General features: G+C 36.6%; 1 protein-coding gene across 1 annotated transcript; it reads right to left on the reverse strand.

The window, feature by feature from the left end:
- Positions 1-46: 46 nt before the first annotated feature.
- LOC132544793 (dnaJ homolog subfamily C member 10-like) lies at positions 47-21,727 on the reverse strand. The gene is made up of 19 exons (XM_060208442.1): positions 21,518-21,727; positions 20,932-21,100; positions 16,272-16,322; positions 15,271-15,356; positions 14,218-14,343; positions 13,030-13,195; positions 12,726-12,769; positions 12,130-12,252; positions 10,623-10,712; positions 9,500-9,619; positions 8,201-8,312; positions 6,912-7,054; positions 6,083-6,199; positions 4,969-5,226; positions 3,878-4,020; positions 3,191-3,392; positions 1,587-1,715; positions 400-480; positions 47-122 (listed from the first exon to the last, which is right to left on the reverse strand). The coding sequence occupies exons 1-19, from the start codon at positions 21,725-21,727 to the stop codon at positions 102-104; spliced, it is 2,391 nt and encodes a 796-aa protein (XP_060064425.1). The 3' UTR covers positions 47-101.
- Between the last annotated feature and the right edge of the window lie 247 nt (positions 21,728-21,974).

The raw sequence follows: 21,974 nt of genomic DNA on the forward strand, positions 1-21,974 counted from the left end.
AACTAATATTGGAAGAAACTGAAATTGAAAACATCATATATATATAGCACTAAAGTTTAAGAAAAATATCACTGGCGATGTCGAAAGATCACAAATGGTCTTCACAACTCATCGTGGGATGTCTGGAAGCAAAACAAAATACAGAAATATTGAGAAATATTTCAAAACTGACAAACCTTTTTTTGTTTTAAAACCATTGCATCGCTTATTCTGCAATAGCTTCTGTTAAACATGGATTGCAAAAAACATTTCAATTTTTAAAAACTTTTAAACTGGCATCAAGTGTCACTCAATAAGAAAAATCAGATAAGTATTACGTTTATTTAATATTCTTTTGATGAAACATAAATTATCAATTTCCTTTGAATTATTTTTTTCTTCAACAAAAAGCTTTCCTACCTTTTGAGCTGGAATCTTTCTATTGATGAATCTGATAATTTGATTTGCATCTAGGAAGTCAATATCTTGTCCATACATGTGCTGAAAATATCAGGTAAACAGGTTGATAAATGTGAGATATACAAGGATTAACTTTCTTCCTCTGCATTACAAATAATTTGAACAAAAAAGAATCCTTTTATTTTCAGTCTTTCCTCGTTAAAAGGTGGTATCATTTTTAATCATCATTTGTTAAATACAAATTCTGACATATTTTCTACTGAGACTCCATTAATGAAAACTTCGAAAGTTCAAAAAAGATTGGCAAAAGGACCATATTTCAAAGAATTTTATTTTGCAGAGGAATCTTAAATAAATGTGCACAATTCTAACTAATGCCGTTCTCTCTAGTTCAGATGAATATTCTTCAACTGGATAGCTGGAAGTATGCAGGGTGATTCAGCAGTAGCAAACTATCTGCAGTATTAAGTACTATTTGTATCTACAATATTCACAATGTGCATGTATTACAATGTACACAATTTACATGAAATTATTTAGTTTGAACCAGGGAGTCCTAGCTTACTTGTCTGACACTCAACCAATTGAACTCAAGAGAAGTTCTCTCTAGCCAAAAGGTATAGTATGTACCAGGGTTACATACTCCCCTTCCAGGAAATAACTCGTCCTCAAGTTTTCCAGTGTTTACAGAAATGCCTGTGGGACATGCTAAGTATTATTCCAATATCCCTACATTGATGGAAATGTAACAGAAGTCATTATTTATTTTAATGCCTCCGCTGGGATTCGAACCCAGGACCCCTGGCTTACCTGTATGATGCTCAAATGTTCAAGCTAAAGAGAAGTTCTCTCTAGCTGAGCAGTATATTGTGGCTAGTATTTACCAGGGTTACATAATAATATACATTCTGTACATGTATTACAATATATTTGGTCATTAAAGAAATAATTTTTCCATTTTATGATAAATAGAAGGGAGGTAACTCCATCCACGATCACAGTACCTGAGCTGTGTACTGAAATATTTTGAATATCTCAGAATTGTACTGAGATATTTTAATACAAATTTGATATAAGATACAGTTTACACCAGATAATTACTTCAACTACATCATACAATTAGCTTCTCTTTCCATCTTAGCATGGCAAAATAAAGGCGGTTATTTCTAGGTCACAGAATACCGTACCTGAGCCATCCCTTTACGTGCCCCTTTATAGAACCTGACTGTCGGGTAGGCAGACACACCTGCCTGTTGACACAGATTACGATCTTCATCACAGTTGACCTTGCCTGCTTTCACACGACCTTCAAGTGCCTGTAATGGGAAAGGTATTGTGAAACATGGATTTTATATCAACATTTTAATCTGACAATGTACCAAACAATATTGACAGTAATTTTGGAAACAGATTCCTAAATAATAGGCCATAAAGCTTATAATGCACAGGATCTTAAAAACATTCAGTTTATATGAACTAATGCCTTTCTGATGGAACGCTGTGACATTGAAAGTAAATCAATATGATTCATATAAAGAAGTCTGATACATGTAGCAATCTTGTCACTGCCAAGTATCAGAGCCTTGGTGCTACCTGGAGCCAACGTTAAGGAAAAAGTACAACATTTGTGAGACATCTCAACAATTAATTAAAAACATCATGACGAAAAGCAGATACAAGAGGCCTGCGACGGATGAAGCATGTTGGCTGTTGGTCATCATGACCCTTCAGGTCAGATGACTTAAAAAATCTATTCAATTACTGTTAATAGAGTTTGTTGATGGCAAGAGTAATCATGATATATTTCATACTTTAAGTAAAAAACCAAAGGTCAAATAGCAACTGCTGTTTTTCTTTTTAAATTCACTACACAATAGCACTACTATGTATGATACCACAGCATAGGTATCTTCCTAAATATAACAGGCATTATACAGGCATGGAGGCCGATATATTCCCTATGAACTTGTCAAATGAATGACTTCACAATTCTGCACTCGTAATTCCATTGAACCGTTTTACATGAATTAGCCTCTTTTGCCCTTGGAGGATTATATAAAAGTGAGTGAAGGGTCTGGGAAGGGAGCTCAACAAGAGCTTGAAGTGAAGAAAGGGCTGGGGAAATGAACTCACCTAGAACCTGAAGTGAAGAAAGGGTTGGGGAAATGAACTCATCTTGAACTTAAATAGAGAAAAGAGGGTTTAGGAAGGGAGCTCAATAAGACCTTGAAGTGAAGAAAGGGCTGGGGAGGGGACCTCACCTCGAACCTGAAGTGAGGGGAGGTTAGGAAGGAAATTCACTTAGAACCTGAAGTGAGGGAAGGCTGGGGACGTAAACTCACCTAGACCCTGAAGTGAAGAAAGGGTTGGGGAAAGGAGCTCATCTTGAACTTAAAGTGTGTACAGAGTTTGGGAAGGGAGCTCAACAAGAGCTTGAAGTGAAGAATGGGCTGGTGATGTGAACTCACCTAGAACCTGAAGTGAAGAAAGGGTTGGGGAAAGGAGCTTATCTTGAACTTAAAGTGAGTGAAGGGTTCGGGAAGGGAACTCACCTAGAACCTGAAGAGAAGAAAGGATTGGGGAGGGAGCACTCCTATAACCTAAAGTGAGGAGAGGGCATCGTTTTTAGTTGAAAGTGAACATTGTTTTTTATCACCAATGAAAAACCATTGCTTTTTCCAGGTAATCTTGAAGCTAAAAGGTTTTTAGAATGAAATTTCTTTTAGGTATTTTATTTTCATGCTTTCAATACAAACAGGTTCCGCATTGTGTTGGCTATATAAATCTTTACCTCTGCAATTTTTTCAAATTCCGGTTTAAAAACTTGGCAATGTCCACACCAGGGAGCATAAAAGTCTACGATGAATGGAGTTGAGCTGGACAAGACATTCTGGTGGAAGTTGTAGTAACGCAGTGTCTCTACTTTACTTGGTAAGAATTCGAACGCCCAAGCTCGTAGTGACTGGGCATCTCTATGCCAGCCGTTGTACGTACTGCAATACGACAAAATATATGCTTTTACCAATCATGATTAAGATTTTAAGCAAATTTGGTAACTGCCATAATCTTTTTTTATTCATGTTGTTATAAGTCCATGCCTCTTACCACCAATCCAAATGCAAACATGTCTTGAGAGGCCACTCAAGGTAGCAGAAAAATTGGTGTTTATACACAGGTGGTCTTTGTATAAAAATGGTTAATCAGACAGGTTTGAGTGAGTAGCAAATTTTACTAAATTGTCTTGTTTTAAATTCTCAAAACATATTTTGAGCGACAGATTGTTTTTGTTCCCATGGAGTATTGCTGTGGAAAGTGATAATACAAACCTCAGTATATGTTTATATCATGACAAGAATTCAAGTTAATACATGTACAAATTCTTCAAAGTTCTGTCAAAACCTTCAAAAAGCAACATCACTTTTGTGCTTATAAACATTGAAGCAATTAATGACAAAGTAATGCACCATCAAACACTTACAAAAATGAACCACTTCCTTTCTGAGAATCAGCAGGATACAGCCTCATGCTGGGATACGAGTTTACGTTTTCCTGTCGACACAGCGCTGCCTCTTTCTGACACTCAACTTGTGCGACAAAAATATTCTTGGTATTCTTCAGCATCTGCAGTTAAAGAAAACAAAATTTAGTCTATCACTGGTTGTTTGTTTAACATTTTCTCAATAAACATGTACTATTAAGAAAGTAAAAATTGTCAATTGTCATATTAGTTTGTGTTCAGTAGAAAAAAATCATCATACATGTAGTAGTCAGTGTTTATAACTTGTTAAGTCAATTAATTCTACTCAGATATTAATTGTAGCTTCAATTTGAGATTATTTTTGTTACATTTTTTTCTCTTTTGTTATTTTGTTTTGTTTACAAGTGTTACTGAATAAACACATTTGAAATAATTTTGTGTTAGCAGTTTATTGTGTTTTGCAACACAATTCGAAAATTTTTCCCCTTAATAGTTGATATAGTTATAGTCTGGCAATATATCGCAATATGACATAATGTATCGCAATATATAATAATATAATTTTTACAAGTAATACCCAGCCCTACCTAAAGCAAATATGACATTGTTTTGAGAGCTGTCTTTTACAAAAATTTTACAATTGTTGTTCCATTTGGTTGTACCAATAGCAAATATGGCATTGTTTCAAGAGCTGTCTTTTACAACAATTTTACAATTGTCGTTCCATTTCATAACACCCATAGCGAATATGGCCTTGTTGAGAATTTTCTACTTGTTGTCAAGATGCTGAAATGACCTACATGATCTATCTTGAGGAGTTTTATATTTATATTGTGTTACAGATATGTTTGCTGTTTTCTATAAGACTGCATGACAAATACTGAACAAATTTTCATTGTAGAGGAGGAGCATTTTATATTTAACATACGCTCCTCAATAGCAGAAAGTTGACATGAATATGACCAAAATTACATAATATGGTATTTATGCTGAATGACCAAATGACCAAATTAATGAATGGCAAAACAAACCTGTTAATGGCAGAACAGTAGGACCAGTAAAGCATGATAAATATTTTAATAATAATGTACCTTGGCAAGCCTTCGCCACTCCGGGGCAAGCTGCTGACAGGGTCCACACCAGGAGGCATAGAAGTCAATCACCCATATAACTCCCTCATCCTTCTGCCTCACCAGCCTATCAAAGTTGTTAAAATCGAGGATTATCACTGGAGGATTCAGCGTGTCTTCTATGAACTCTCCTAAGTCATCAGCTCGATGATGGCCGTGGTATTGTATAGGAACTGTAGCGTTGTAAAGTATGGTGGTCGGGTAGGAATTGATGTTGTACTGGAAAACAAAACAAAGATTGTCATTCTTGTATCATAATTTACTAATTGCTAGTTTTCAGCATCACATTTCAGTAAAATAAATATGAAATAGTCCCTTATTATAATACTCAAATCAAATTTGGACAGAACACAATGGAGGCAGATAAGAACTTGGAGAAACAAATTGTATTGACATGTTAAGGACCCCACATTGTGTCAGACTCTACACTTGTGTGTTACATTGATACATGTATTACATTTTTTTGTTTTGTTTTTCAACTGCAACAATTTGCCTGTGAAATATAATTGTTTCAAATTCAACCTTTGAAGTGATGACCTTGAACTGTGGTTGGGTCACTTTTCATCTGATTTCAGTGAATTTTGTTTAAGTATGTCAAAAGTAAATATTAACATTTAGGTAGGAAAAATGTTTTGCTGTGTAGTATCATTTCTATTTATAGTTATGGTAACCTTGAACTTTGACCTAATAACAAGAAATTAATTAGACACAGTACTGTGCAGAAGAAATGGAGAAAAATTCTGACTGTAATCATCCCAACAAAACTGAAGATATTTGGTAGGAATCATTTTCTATTTGTAGTAACACTGACCTAGGCCTTTGTCTTAAGGACCCACAAATACTGATACACAAACACTTCCTTTGATAAATCATTCAGTAAATTATAAATGAAAAGTACAATAGACTGAACAGAACTATCGGTATTGTATTGAAAAGTAAAGCTGGATGAACAGACAGACAGACAGACAGGCAGACAGACAACCTGTCGGGCACCTACATCTTTGAAGTAGGGTCCTTATCACCAAAATGAAGGACAAGAATTTGGAGAAAGTACCAAAATGAAAACTGAGCTTACCATACGACAGATGTCTGAGTGTATTGTACAATCAACGGTGCCAAAATTAACCACTTCCCCATAGCTTTTTGCTGCCTTCCTGAACTCTGGTAACAGCCTCATACACGGTGGACACCACTGTTAAAGAATCAAAAAGCTCTTTTGATGATATTGAATATTTTTCTCTGAAAATTAATAATTACAATAAAACAATCATTTGTAAAACCTTTTTCTGCAAATAACAGATGAGTGGTCAAAGTGCATAATGCACAACAAAGATGTCATCAAAGGGATGTAACTCCCAATAACTATTCTGTGAAAACAAATTGCATTTTAAGCACTGATTTGACCTGAAAAAAATCTCCGCTGATCTGATCAACCCTACATTTTGTAGCCTTCTATAAAATTTTCCAATAATTCATAAGGAAGGGCTATCATATGAAAAATTCATGCTTGATATATATCCATAGTAAAGCTATCTAAAAACATATACTGACTTTCTATTTTTTCTTCCATGTTTGCAGTAGCACATTTTCACAAGTATCTATGTTTTTACATATGATAAGAAAGCATGAAACACATAGGACTATTTGTGCCAAGCTTCATTCAAACTTCCAGACAATGTATAAAGCATTATTCTGGACAAACCTCTATGACTTATTTTGTTGTTGGTAGCATAACCCTTGTTCAACCATGATAAACCATTACTATAAAGCATGGTCCAAAATATAAGGTTCACTAGAATAACAATGTCAACGCCAAATTTTTTTACATGAAATTTGTCTTCATAACACCTTACACAAAACCTCAAAATAGACAATGATTAAAAGGGATTTAAACAGAAACTCACCGGAGCGAAGAAATCGACGAACCAGGTGTCAGAACTGTCTGGTCCGACTCTGTGGTGGTGGAAATCCTCTTTACCTAATGATTCCACTTTAACTACAGCACTGTCACGTGCAAAAGCAGCCACATCGTGGGCCGTCATCCGACCTGTTAATAAGGTCAAGGTCAAATAAACAAACATGTCAAACACTATTGTAGGTGATAAGTAGAGCCAGCTGCAGAATGACTTGTGGCTAAATGTGATTCAATAATCTGAACAGATGTCTATAAGCAGGGACCTTCATGAAGGATTCTCCTATCAAATACTCAAAACAGATCTTATACACCATGCTTTGAACATATCTTTTCACTGCTGTTTTTTTACATCATATCAGTGCAACAGTGTTATTACTAGTATATAATAAAAAAATGTTGCCCTAAACCAAACAAGCACTTGACCAGTATCTCCATATCAAACAACTTAACAAAAAAAGTTTATTCAAATTTTTACATTTGCCCTACAAAAGAAAAAAAGACGGGCCTCATGGGACTTAACAGTCACCTGAGGTCTTCAGGTTTTTGGACAGTTTTAGAACTGGTCCATCAGTCCAAGCATTGGGACAGATAGAACAGAACTGATATATGCATACATACAAGGTTTTTATTGTTTGAAGGCCAAATTTTCAAATGGAACTGAAAACATTCTCTGTTGTTGTAGTTTAGCATATTTCAACCCTGTGACCTTGAATGAAGGTCATTCATTTGAACACACAAGATACCCCTTCATCCCAGTATGCTACTGGCTCAATATCAGCACCCTGGGGGTTTTTGGTTATTGACATTGACATTTGATACATGTGACCTTGAAAGCGGGTCGAGGTCAAAAATATGACCCAACTTGGTAGCCCTTCATGCCAGCATACTACATGCCAAATATCAGCACTCTTTGTCTTTTGGTTATTGAAGAGAATTCATTTGAATATTTTGACATATTTGGCACCTGTGACCTTGAAAGTACGTCAAGGTCAATAATATGAACAAACTGGGTAGTATTTCATGTCAGCATGACACAAGCCCATTATTAGCATCCTGGGCCTTTTGATTATTGAGAGGATATCATTCAAAGATTTCAACATATTTTACCCCTGTGACCTTGAAAGTGTCTAGAGGTCATTCATTTTAATAATTTTTGTAGCCCTTCATGCCAGCGTGCAACAGCCTCAATATCAGCACCTTGGGACCTTTGATTATTGAGAAGAAGGTGACCTAAACATTTTTATTGACACAAATAATGTGAAAAAACAGTGAGTTTACCATAGTATATTTCATAGCCACCCGTCTGTTTAAATACGAGGAAACTAGGAAACTTGATGACATGTACACTGTTACACTCTGTCCTCATCAGCTCACAGTCAACACGGCCAATCTACAACAGAGGCGTGATCATGATTACTAGAACAGGTCAGCAAACGAAATACACAAAGTAAACACATAACCAAAATAAACATGGAAAAGATAGTAACTTGTTGGGCTTTAACAAGAGGCCCAGGGGTCTCCTGCATTGCTAACCTGGCTAATTTAGCTATTCAGCCTTTTAATAAAGAATTTCAAAAAAAAAAAAAAAAAAAAAAAAAAAAAAAAAAAAACAAAAAAAAAGAATTTCAAATATGACAAAAATTTTCTGATGAAATTTCTGTATAAGGTCCTGGCCTTGTGGTCAAACAGAAGTCAACATTCACTTTTCATACAAATAGCCTCAGGCCAAACTAGGACAATATCCATGTATGGAAGAATGATTTTCATGACCTTACATGTCCCCAATTGAGCTACTCCCACCCCAGGGGGCTTGGATGCATCATTTATACAGAACTGGTTCCCATTCTCCCAAGAATATTTCACACCAAATCTGGACAAAATCCTTTCATTTCTACAGGAGCAGGACTTTAAAGAACTTGCAAAATTTCCGTTTTTGAGCCCCATCCTCAAGCACCTTGGGGCCAAGAAACAATATCTATACAGACTTGATTCTCCTTCACCCAAGGATGCTTCTGACCATATCAAATGGAGAAGTAGGATGTTAAGGGATTTGTTTTTTTTTCAGTTGGGCCCTGCCCCTCCAAACCAAAAACGGCTGGAATCCACTGTTTAAACACACTTCACCAAAGAATACTTCAGACCTCTTTGGCATAATCCAGTCATTTCTACTGGAGGTGAAGAATGTTAAAGACTTTACTCTGTTTTCCCTATTGGGCCCGCCCTACCTGCCCCAAGGGGCCCAAACCTAATTTCTAAACAAGATTAATTACCTTTCATCCATGAATACCTCAGATCAAATTTCAGCAATATCCATTCATTCCTACAGGAGGAGTAGGATTTTAAAGAACTTGTCAAATTCCCATTCCAGGCCCTATCCTCTAGCTTCTGAGGGCCAAGAGCCAATATTTATATAAATTTGGTTCCCATTCCCCAAAGGATGTTTCTGATCAAATTTGGTCAACAGCTGTTTAGTCGTCCATGACTAGAAGCAACTTTTAGTAAAAAGATGATGGACAATGCACCATGACATAAGCTCACCTTTCCTTCGCACCAGGTGAGCTAAAATATCTATTGTACCTTAAAGTCACTAAGCATGCCTGGTAACTTCCTAAACTCAATGTCTTGATCAGCATCTCCTTCTACAAAATGGATCAGCCACACACTCTTCTGTCCCTTTTTCAGCCTCTGTTTGATCTCCTGGTATCAAAGACATAAAAATACAAACAAAATCAAAATTAAAACCCACAGCATATGAACAATGGAAATAACGAGGCCAACAGGCCTTAATGGTCATATGACTATATAGTCCTATATATGCAAGAGGCCAAATAGGCCTTAAAAACTTGCTCAATGACTCCACAGCTTAAAAAAAAGACATTGTTGGTTCATAAAAAATATTTTCTGCAAACTTGAAATCATATTTTTAATAAACACAAATGTTATTATTACGGACCTATTGCTTGCTGAAGAAGACATCTTAAAAATTTCTACTCAATTTGACCCAAGAGACCTTGAATGTATGTCAAGGTCAATCATTTGAATAAACTTCATAGCCCTTTATCAACCAAGGTTTAACTAAGATTAACAGCTTTGATAATTTTATTATTAAAAAGAAGTCAATTGAACAAAACTTGTAACCCTTCATTCCAGCATGCCATAGGCCTAATATTATTACCCTAAGCCTTTGGGTTGTTCAGAAGTAATTTAAAGTCATTTGATGTATTTGACATCAGTGACATCGAAAGTAAGTAACGATCAATGATATGAACAAATTGTATAGCACTTCATCCCAGGATCTTACTGGCTCAATATCAGGCTCATGTGCCTTTCATTTATTGAGAAGAAGTTGTTTAAAAGATTTTGACATATTGATACCCATGACCTTGAAAGTGGGTCAAGGTCAAAAATATGCACAAACGTGGTAGCCCTTCATCCAAGCATGCTATAGGCCAAATATAAGCACTCATGACCCTTTGGTTATTGAGAAGAAGTCATTTGAATGGAAAGTTTATGCATGGTAGATAACGCATAGCGAATGACAATGGGTGAGATGACATAAATACAAATGAAAAGATGTAGATCATGATTTGTGAAAAAGAGGACTTTGTATTCCTGTAGGGTAAGTGTCTCCTGCTTTATCACAACAATGATGAGGAAGGAGTGACAATGTTTCACCTTAAAGTTATTACATAATCCTTACATTGAATGTAGCTTTGTTCAGGACAGACACATCTGGTAGCTGGGACATGACTTGATGTGCAATTTCCTGGGCAAACAAACTTGTGATTTTCTGAAATTGAAGAAATACATTTTAGATATTTTCTGTCCATTTACTGTTAACCAGTTAATGCATTTTCTGCCATACAAATGAAAATATTTTAACCACTAACTTTAAGAAATATTAAAATATGTTAATTTTGTAATATTTACTATATAATGGGTTCTTTTTGTTATTTGGCATTAACTATGAAATATCTAATTTCATCCAGGTAATATTTTTACTATTGAAGAACAGGAATGAAAAACTGCTAGTTCAATATTCACCATGTTACTAAATGTCTGAAATAGTATACAAGAGGCACAAAAGGCTTCTGTCAAAATTTGGTAAAAATAAACTAAGTCTGTCATTACTTCTGGCCCCTTCCCTGAGTGACCACCAGCCTCTTCCCTGTGTGACCACCAGCCCCTTCCCTGTGTGACTAACAGTGCCTCACACAATACAACTTCTCACCCCTTCCCTGTGTGACTAACAGTGCCTCACACAATAAAACTTCTGGCCCCTTCTCTGAGTGACCAACAGCCTCTTCCCTGTGTGACCACCAGCCCCTTCCCTGTGTGACTAACAGTGCCTCACACAATACAACTTCTCACCCCTTCCCTGAGTGACCACCAGCCTCTTCCCTGTGTGACCACCAGCCCCTTCCCTGTGTGACTAACAGTGCCTCACACAATACAACTTGTGGCCCCTTCCCTGTGTGACTAACAGTGCCTCACACAATACAACTTCTGGCCCCTTCCCTGAGTGACCTCCAGCCTCTTCCCTGTGTGACCACCAGCCCCTTCCCTGTGTGACTAACAGTGCCTCACACAATACAACTTGTGGCCCCTTTCCTGTGTGACTAACAGTGCCTCACACAATACAACTTCTGGCCTCTTCCCTCTGTGACCACCAGCCCCTTCCCTGTGTGACTAACAGTGCCTCACACAATACAACTTCTGGCTCCTTCCCTGTGTGACCACCAGCCCCTTCCCTGTGTGACTAACAGTGCCTCACACAACACAACTTGTGTCCCCTTCCCTGTGTGACTAACAGTGCCTCACACAATACAACTTCTCGCCCCTTCCCTGTGTGACTACAAGCCCCTTTCCTGTGTGACCACCAGCCCCTTTCCTGCGTGACCACCAGCCCCTTCCCTGTGAGACCACCAGTCCCTTTCCTGTGTGACTACTAGTGCCTCCAACAATACAACTTCCAGCCCCTTCCTTGTGTGACCACCAGCACCTTCCCTGTGTGACCACCAGCTCCTTCCCTGTGTGACCACCAGCCCCTTCCCTGTGTGACTACTAGTGCCTCCAACAATACAACTTCCAGCCCCTTCCTTGTGTGACCACCAGCCCCTTCCCTGTGTGACCACCAGCCACTTCCTTGTGTGACAACCAGCCAGCCCTTGCCCACTAGTGTCCTTTCTGAAGTTGTATATACCTACCAGACCTGCTCCCTTGACGACCTCCTGGCTGTCGTAGAATATGGTTCCATACTCGACACCTAGACGTGTACATATATCCTCACTGTTATGACAGTCTAGTCTGGCCACATTTACAAGTTCCTCCTGTATGTACACAGCAAATATAAAAGCATTCAGTTGATAAAAGAAGGCAGGTTTTGAGTTTTGAGTTAACAGCTTGTTACAAATAATCTGTACCATCTGAACATTTCTTTCTCATGTCACACGGAAAAGTCTCAGTAGATTACACAAAGTTAATGAAAGTTTAACATACTGATGACAAAGTTTCAAAATAAACTATGAAAATTCAATACCGCCAATTCTCATTTTTCCCATGTAATCTTAAGACAAACGTTTCAGCTCAACTTTAATAATGTCTAGTGGCATCTATTTCAAAGTTAGCTTTTTATAACAATCAGGCCTTATTTGCCATTTTGAGCTCAGGAATCCTTAACTGTACAGTTACACTATAATACATTTTTAACAACATTTTGTAGTTTACTAAGCTCACTGATCAGTGTATAACAAGGCTGTCAGGAGAAGATGGAGAGATTGGTTCATAGAATAGTAACACTTACCAACATGGCTGCCAGCTTGATACATGTGCTCTTTGTCAAACAGTCTGTAAAAAGTGCAGCAGTGATATTAAAGTGTATGTAATTGTCCTCTATATTTCTTTGCGATAATAGTCTAACAGCAACGCCAGAAAAATTTTGTCTGGTGTAATATCTGCTATTGTTAATTTTGTCATTAATTTCCCCTTTACTGTGAAAATATGAAGTGGCAGAACAATACACATTGTACTAGTTCTAATAAAACATCAAAACCCCTCACTTCTATACTCGCTATCAACACAATGGGTAAAGCTCTGAATATCCTTACCTCCCCCATCACCACAGAATGTGATGAGCCAGGGTCGGTCATTCTCAGGGTTATTAGTGAAACTGTCAAAGTTTCCGTTCCACAGATCTATTACTGAGGCCTTGACCTGTTTCAATGCATACTTCACCATCGCCCCCGTCATTCTCTCTCCATGATATTTCTCTCTCTGTAAAGAATTTTACAAGACAAAATGAAATAATCCTTCATCTGTTTTAGAACAAATAAGAGAACAATCCTCCATGCAGATTTTTTAATATTCTAAAAGCCAAGCCATATTTCATAAATTTGTATATGTTGCGACATTTTTTCAGTAAGTTAATCATACTTTCATAAAAATGACGAGATAAACTTTAACATCATTTTCATTTTCACCGTAAGGGTATTTCTATACCAATAAAACATTTACTTGATCTCAGAAATTTATTCTGGGTTTGTTTTTCTGCCTATCACTTTTGCAGTAAATTAGCAATTTAATTCTTTGGATGGAACTCCTAAACAAAACCAAGTCCTGAGATGAATAGAAGCTTTAATGGAAAAGCCTTTATCTTATTTTGTAGGAGAACTATTACTGAAAATCATGATTCTATTAGGTGCAGTTAAATTCTCACCTATCACTAATGTTATCGGTGAGATGTGTTAATGTGAACATTTATTAGCATGGAAATCTAAGGACTGCCAAACAAAGAATATTTACAGTCTTTTACGAATTAGAGTCAGTTCACATTTTTTAAACATGTATGAATTACTACCACAAGGGAGCCCACTCTAATATTACTGCTAAATAAATCATGGGAGACATGTAATATTTCCCATATGGAATTATACAGGGGTTACCACACTGATATTACTGCTGGAAACTTTCTGAAAGACGGTTAACATTTCCCTATATTACTGGATACATGTTAGGAGACATGTAATATGTCCATTATTACATTGTACAGGAGAAACATCTGTTATATCACCTTTTGATATTAGATCAGATGCAAATAAACAAATTCCCTTATAACGTCACACAAGGGGGACAACTCTGATATTACCTCTGGATACTTAATGAGAGACATGTAATTTTTCTCTTATCACATTATACAGGGAAAACAACTTTGAAACAATTAATTCTGTTTTTATTACATTACACAGGGGAGACAACTTTAACATCACACTATATAGGGGAGACAAATATGAACTTACCGCTGGATACATGATGAGAGATGGGTAGGAACGGATGCCCTGCATCCTACACAGTTGCCAATCATCTTCACAGTTCACTGCCCCTATTCTGATCACACCCTCCAACTCTCTGGCAAGCTCCCTCCACTGTGAATAAGAATAAAAATATCCTCCATCTCTACATCAATCAGATCACCTAAGCAGCATGTACTAACAACAAGATATACCACAGCATCTTTATTTGTTCGTAAAAAGTTGGATCTTTTCCTTTCTTTTTCCTTCTTCCCTCTGTTTTTGCTATAAATTATATGAAATTTGAACACTCCTTTAAAGAAATAGCAATAAGGCTTCGTTTGGCAGAATACAAGTCGGCCTCCTATCTGCATTTTAATTTCACGATCAGTTACATAATTAAACATGTACAACTATAGACCAAGGAGAATCCATATATGATGATTATTCTAAAATTCAAAAATGAGTTCCTGTTGGCCATTTTGATTTTCTGACCAGTCCCAAAATCAACTAAGGACCAACAGACCTACATATGAAATCTGAATAAGATCCATACAGTAAGTTTTCAAGAAAGAAATATAACAAAATTGTTTTGCAGATGGACAGACCACCAACCCTGGATGAAGGTGATTTGATTAAAGAAAACATTATATGATATCATTTAGCGCTTGAAAAATTTACCACAACTGTTATGATGTAATCATGATCATGAAAAATCCAATAAAAGGGAAAGTAACACCCCCCCCCCCCCCCCCCCCCCCCCCCACCTTATTTCCTCTTGTCCTTCATCGTCATCCCAGCCACATCAAAATATTTAATTCAATCAAGTAATTAAAAAAAAATTAATATATTTTTCATTACTCAATTGTTATTGACTACAATGTTCAGAGATTTCACATGTTTTCTGGTATGTTGGATGGTATTTATTCCCAAAGCAACTTTTTCTGATGTCTGAACCCTGAACTCTACAGAGTATGCTTATATCAAAGCAGACATATTTGGAATGATTTCAATGTTTTTCATTTTACTAAAAACAACAGAAAGAAAAAGATGGATACACACATGTGGTGCCAAATCATGACAATGGCCGCAGTGAGGGGAATAATAGTTGATGAACCAGATGTCCTCTGTTCCCTCTACAGACTGTTCTGTAAAAGTCAAAACACACATTATAACACAAACCACACATCCTCTGTTCCCTCTACAGACTGTTCTGTAAAAGTCAAAACACACATTATAACACAAACCATACATCCTCTTTTCCCTCTACAGACTGTTCTGTAAAAGTCAAAACACACATTATAACACAAACCACACATCCTATGTTCCCTCTACAGACTGTTCTGTAAAAGTCAAAACACACATTATAACACAAACCACACATCTTCTGTTCCCTCTACAGACTGTTCTGTAAAAGTCAAAACACACATTATAACACAAACCACACATCCTCTGTTCCCTCTACAGACTGTTCTGTAAAAGTCAAAACACACATTATAACACAAACCACACATCTTCTGTTCCCTCTACAGACTGTTCTGTAAAAGTCAAAACACACATTATAACACAAATCACACATCCTTTTTTCCCTCTACAGACTGTTCTGTAAACGTCAAAACACACTAAATCATGTAGGAGTGAATTATTCAGTTAAATTCATTTAATGTTACTCATATCTTGGGAAAAGGAATGATCAGATATATGCTTGTATGATCAATATGTGAGCATTCTGAGACAACAAAGAAATCTAAACCTACAATACTTAACTTTATATATTTTACAACAATTGCGAAACAAGTTATTTCAACTTATACTAATCATTCATGTTGGCCCGGATGTAAGCATGCGAGGGGTCTTATTGTGGGAGGAAACTGGAGTGCCCTGAGAAAACCCACGTGGTCGGGCAGGTGGCCCTTACCTTTTCATATCTGTTCCAGGAGTCAAACCCCGGACAGCTAGGTGAAAGGCGAGTGCGCTACCACTGCACCACCCGACCACCCTAAACCTACAATAGGGTATAGTAATATTCTATCATAATATGATTATTTCTCATTTTAACTTACCAAAGTCTGACCGGCTCAGAGTTATAATTTCCTTGTCATCGTCATAGATTCCTGAAATAGAACAGATATGTATGATCACTGAAATTTAGTGAAAAATGTCATTCACTCACATATGCAAATACCAACATCTTGTCACACGGAGGCACTGTATACTGGGAATTTTTTGCCCTTTTTGTGCAGGAATAGACAGGGCAAATTACAGATGAAGGCATAATTTTGTTACACTAATAAAACTTTTTTATCAAATCCTCAGACTGTAAAATGAGATGAATTTGTGTATAATGGTACAAGGGTGCAATATACAGGTGTCAAAATATCTTAATACACAGTATAAGGTTCAGGAATATTGAGAGGATTGATGCTAAATAACTTGATAAATGGAACATCCTCTATCACGTAAATTCATCCAACAAAACATTGACTGGCTGCATGACAATAGACCACATAATTCAGCATAGTTAATCACCCTGTCAATCGTCATGGTAATTTTGAGGCGGGGAATCATTGTAGTTAGAGGTTGCCGCACTGAACGACATATGATAGGCCCCTAGGCCTGACATACGATAGGCCTGACATACGATAGGCCCAACATACGATAGACCCGACATATGATTGGCCCAACATATGATTGGTCTGACATATGATTGGTCCGACATATGATAGACCCGACATATGACTGGTCCGACATATGATAGACCCGACATATGATTGGCCCAACATATGATAGGCCCAACATATGATAGACCAGATATATGATAGGACCACCACTTGCTATCTGAAGCCATTTCGATGTAGGATATCTTTCTATAGTTAGAAGCTACCTTACTGTACAAAATACGATAGGACTATCACACACTACCTGAAGCAACTAGGGTGAAGTGTCTTTTTAAAGAACACAATCACAACATCACAGCTTGGTAAGTGACCTCAGCTTTGGAATTGTCAAACCACAAAAATTAGAATTTTACCTGAGGTTTCAAAGTTAATGGTACATCAACTGAGTTATCATTGTGATCTCATGTGGTGAATCAGGTCAGAAATGTTAAATATCCTGATGACACACACATATATATCCTTCTATTTTCAGATTTAAGTCAATGTTCTTGTATTGTCGAGCAATGGAGACTGACTTAAAGCAAATCAAGTCAAACAAATCTTCTGAATAAGTATGTGAGGTCCGACACAATGAGCAGGTATTTGAAACATGTAAAAAGTGTTTGTTTTAACATAAACTGGACAAAATCATAAAGACTGATGGTTTTGTAAAATACTAAAGTGTACAACAGTGCATGCTATAAATTATAGGTGGCACCAAGTTGTTGCTACCTCAATATAAACACTTAAAAACCAGAGCTGTTTGAGAACAGCATATCTTGCTTATCATGTAATCCTAACTGCCAATGTTTTCAGCCGTAAAAGGAAAATGTTTTTTTTTAATTCTTGTAGCAAATCATTAACAGATACACAAATTGAAGTCTCAAAACATGTCCACATTCCGTTTTTTTATCCTCATTGCCCTGTTAAATGAATCCCAAAACAACCCTAATACCAAATATCAGCTTGCTAGAATATCTATCTAATGATACACTAGAAGACCAATCATACATCCCAAACTACCTTGATAGCAAATATCGACATCCTAGAACATATATTTCATGATATACATGAGCATTTCGTAACTTGCAATAATATTCTAACTGAGCTGATGCAGTTTTAACAGTTTTAAGTAATTTGATATAACACCAGCATTGAGACACTTTAACAAAGTTAATCTGACACACAAATCACAAGTTTTAAAATTAAAATTTATCATTTAAATTGTGTTTATAAAAAAGGTGCAAATTTCAGTTCCTTTCAAGAAAGTCTGAACTGAACAGGAAAATTTTTCATGGCTGAGACGATCGTGTCACATCAACTATCTATGACATCATGGTAGTCTTATAACACATGTAATATTACCAACAGACCACAACTAAAACCTAGAGAAGTACATTGGTGACCTACATATATATATATTAATCCTGTGAGAGCTAGAATAGTTCTCTCCACCCCAACTGTAAGCCTCTATACACAGTAGAAAATTAACATTATAGTGGTAATTCAGTAAGTCCAAGCTGTGGTTATTTGTACAACATAATAACATCCACACATGCCAAGTGATAATCCTATGTAACAGATTTCCCCCTAGTCAATCTCTGTGTCAAACAGTTTGTTAGTTTTAGCTCTGTTATTTACCTTCAGTGTAATGTAACAGGTATGCTCGATTAATCTACAAATGCTTGGTTATGAACACCCTCTTTTTATTTCTGTTCAGTGAAGTCATCATTGTCTAGTAACAAGCCCAACCCTGGCATTAAATCATGGCAAATTGAGGCTTCTTGTCTTGTAATAAGCCCACCCCTGACTTTGTATCATGACATGTCTACACTTCCTGCCTTGTAATAAGCCCACTACTAACTTTGAATCATAACACATTAGGCTTCCTGTCTTGTAATAAGCCCACCCCTGACTTTGAATCATGAGGTGTTTAGACTTCCTGTCTTGTAATAAGCCCACCCCTGATGTTGAATCATGTCATGCTTAAACTTCTGGTCTTGAAGAAGAAGAAATCATTAAGCGTGCAACACACATTATATCTATCTCCTTATTTAGGGCCCCACCCCATTTGTCATGGGGTCAGCTAAACAATCCATGCTTCAAATCGAATTGGAACAGAATCCTGCCATTCCTACAAAGAATTTCTTCTATTTCCCCTATAGGGCCAACCCCTCTGGCCTCATGGGGCAATACCCACTTTTAATATGGAAATGATTTCACTTCAACAAAGAATTCTCTTGACCATACTTGGACAAATTACAGTCGTCCCTTCTGGAAGAGTAGAACTTTTAAGTATTTGCTCAATTTCCCCTTTTGGGCTCGCCACTAAGGCCCCATGGGGGTCAGACCACTGAGGATGCTTCCAACCAAACTTGGTTAAAATCTGCTAGGTCGTTCATAACTTTTAGAACAAACATGATATCCTACAGATTATTTACAAGATAAAAATGAAGTGATAGGGGCTCAAATGCATTACCATAGGTATAGAGTTTTCACAACTGTTCAAGTGTGCCCTTGGATCCTTTCATCCTTACTGATGACCATTAACATCTCATCATTTCAGAATCTTATATTACATTAAAAAGCTGTTAATATGAAGTACATTGTGATATGTTGAGGTGTTCAACAGATAGCTTATACATACCCTTCCTTTTTATTTTCATAAGTGTTAAAGTGTGACCTCTGACCCCGACCACTAAATTTTAGTAATTATAAAGACTGGTACTTGATAATACATATGTACTTCTTTGTATGTAGTGGTCATTAGTATCAAAATGAAGTATTACAAACAAACTATCTATTTTATATCTTGAGATATAGTATGAGAAATTTATCTGCAATACCAAAAAATAAAGTTATCATCATGATTCCTTCATTGGAGTTAAAGAATTAAAATAAGAGGCCTAATGGGCCTGAATCGATAACCTGGTATCTACTGTTTATCAAAAATAGAGTCAGTGTCAATATAACCACGGACTTATATACACATATATATGTGTATATAAGTCTGTGATATAACAAATGCATTGACATGTAAACTATTGGCATTCAATGTGGCCACATCTAATCAATTTTTAACAAATTCCACAACATACAGCTCCTAATACTCAACTCTAAATATTTTTCTAAAATTTTTGATAGATTATAGGTAAATGCCATTTCCTTTTTTCTCTAAAGTTGTTGGGCTTTGACCTCGAAACACCATTCCACCAATCATCCTGCTTCTCAGACTTTTAGTTTATGAGAACGATTTTACAGGTTTCAACAAATCTTGTCCCCGTGACCTTCCAAATGGGTCAAGGTCATTTCTATTCTCAGACACTGTCAGACATCACCTTAGGAACCTATTAGCCAAACACCATGCTTCTGCATCATGTGCTTAATAAGAAGTCATTTAAATGCTTGAAAAAATTTGACCTCTGTGAACGTGGATAAGGCTCAAGGTCATTTCTTATCACAAACTTTGTCGGACTTCATGCTAGGAACCTATCTGCCGAATAGGCAAAAGGTCATGGTCATTTCTTTTTGCAACCTTTGTTGGGCTTCATCCCAGCAACCCACCAGCCAAGTAATATGTTTCTGTGCCTTTTGGTCAGTCAAAAGAAGTTGTTTTAATGTTTTAACAAATTTGATACCTGCTACCTTGAATTAGAGTCTTTTCTTTTAACACAATTTACCAAGCTTCATCCTAGGTTTTATCCATAGAACCTATCAACCAAACACCATGCTTCTGCATTTATTTGTTAGTCAGATGAAGATGAAAAGGTTTTAACAAATATGACCCCTGTGACCTTGGTCAAAGTAATTTCTTTTCGCAAACTTTGTTGGGCTTCATCCCAGCAACCAACCAGCCAAAAACTGTGAGATTTGGTGTTCTGGTTTTTGAGAAGAAGTTGTCCAAATGGAAAAGTTGACACTGACTGGCAGAGACATGACGGATGCTGCATCACAACATAAGCTCACTAGGCCCTTCAGGCTAATAAAAAGGAGGACAGACGTACTTCAATGAAAAATGGTTTCATAGTTAAAGGAGATAGATATCTTGAAACTTTAAATAAGCTACCGAATTCTTCCTGGTAGAATTTCCAGCTTTCATACTGCCTTCCTCCATGGAAATCTTCCTTCAAACCTTCCTCGCCATGAGTGTCGTACTTCTTCCTCAAATCTTCATCTTTCAGGACTTCATATGCACGTGTCAGTTTCAAGAATAGATCATGAGCATTAGGATCATCCTGTAAAACAAAAGATGACAGCTTTTCATACATTAAAAAAAAATTAAAATATATGTTCCATGGTCAAAGAAATCAGTAAGGAATTCCACAGACTTCATCTAGCTTAAGATTCAAGTGTCTTATGACAGAGAAAGTTTTTTCTTTTTCAAAAATGCTTGAAAATAAAATTCTTTCTATGTTTGTCTGTTTCTTTTAGCTAAATGTATTTTCCATTGGCAGGACATGAAAGTTGAAGTGAAGATGAGTAAATTCATCAACCTTTGGTGCCGTAACTACAAATTTACATTTACAAATGTAGTGTTGTGCTCTCCTAGTTCAGCAACATGCTAAAGCAGAGAAAATGCTCCCAGAACAAAGATGATGATGGAGCAATGGATCACTACACCAAAGTTCAATAACTAATATATAAGCACTTACTGGATTTTTATCTGGATGTTTGGTAATGGCTAATTTCTTAAATGCTTTTCTGATTTCCTTGGTAGTGGCACTTTTAGGAATCCCCAGGAGATCGTAGAAATCCTCAGCACTCACCACCACTAATACACTCCATATAAAACACAGCACAATTAGTGACCTGAGGAGTTGTGCACTCTTCAAGACAGGACTGTCCACAGAAATTATCTTCATTTTTGTTGTATAATTCTTTCCCCTTTCTGCCTTTTGTCACCTTTGCATCACATGAAAGTTATTTTTACCTAAAATAGTAAACAAAAAAAAAATAACAGTTAAAATACAACAAAAGATGGTACACATTATGTTTAAGTACACATTTTTCATTTTTTATTAGTTATTTTCTTTTTATTTGTTTCAGGAGTTGTAGACTTGTTTCTACCATCTCAGTGGCTGTCATCAGGATAACAGTTTGTATCACGCC

The sequence above is a fragment of the Ylistrum balloti genome, unplaced genomic scaffold, assembly GCF_031769215.1.
Source record: "Ylistrum balloti isolate Yb309-2 unplaced genomic scaffold, AGI_CSIRO_Ybal_v1 Utg369590, whole genome shotgun sequence".
Lineage (NCBI taxonomy): Eukaryota > Metazoa > Mollusca > Bivalvia > Pectinida > Pectinidae > Ylistrum > Ylistrum balloti.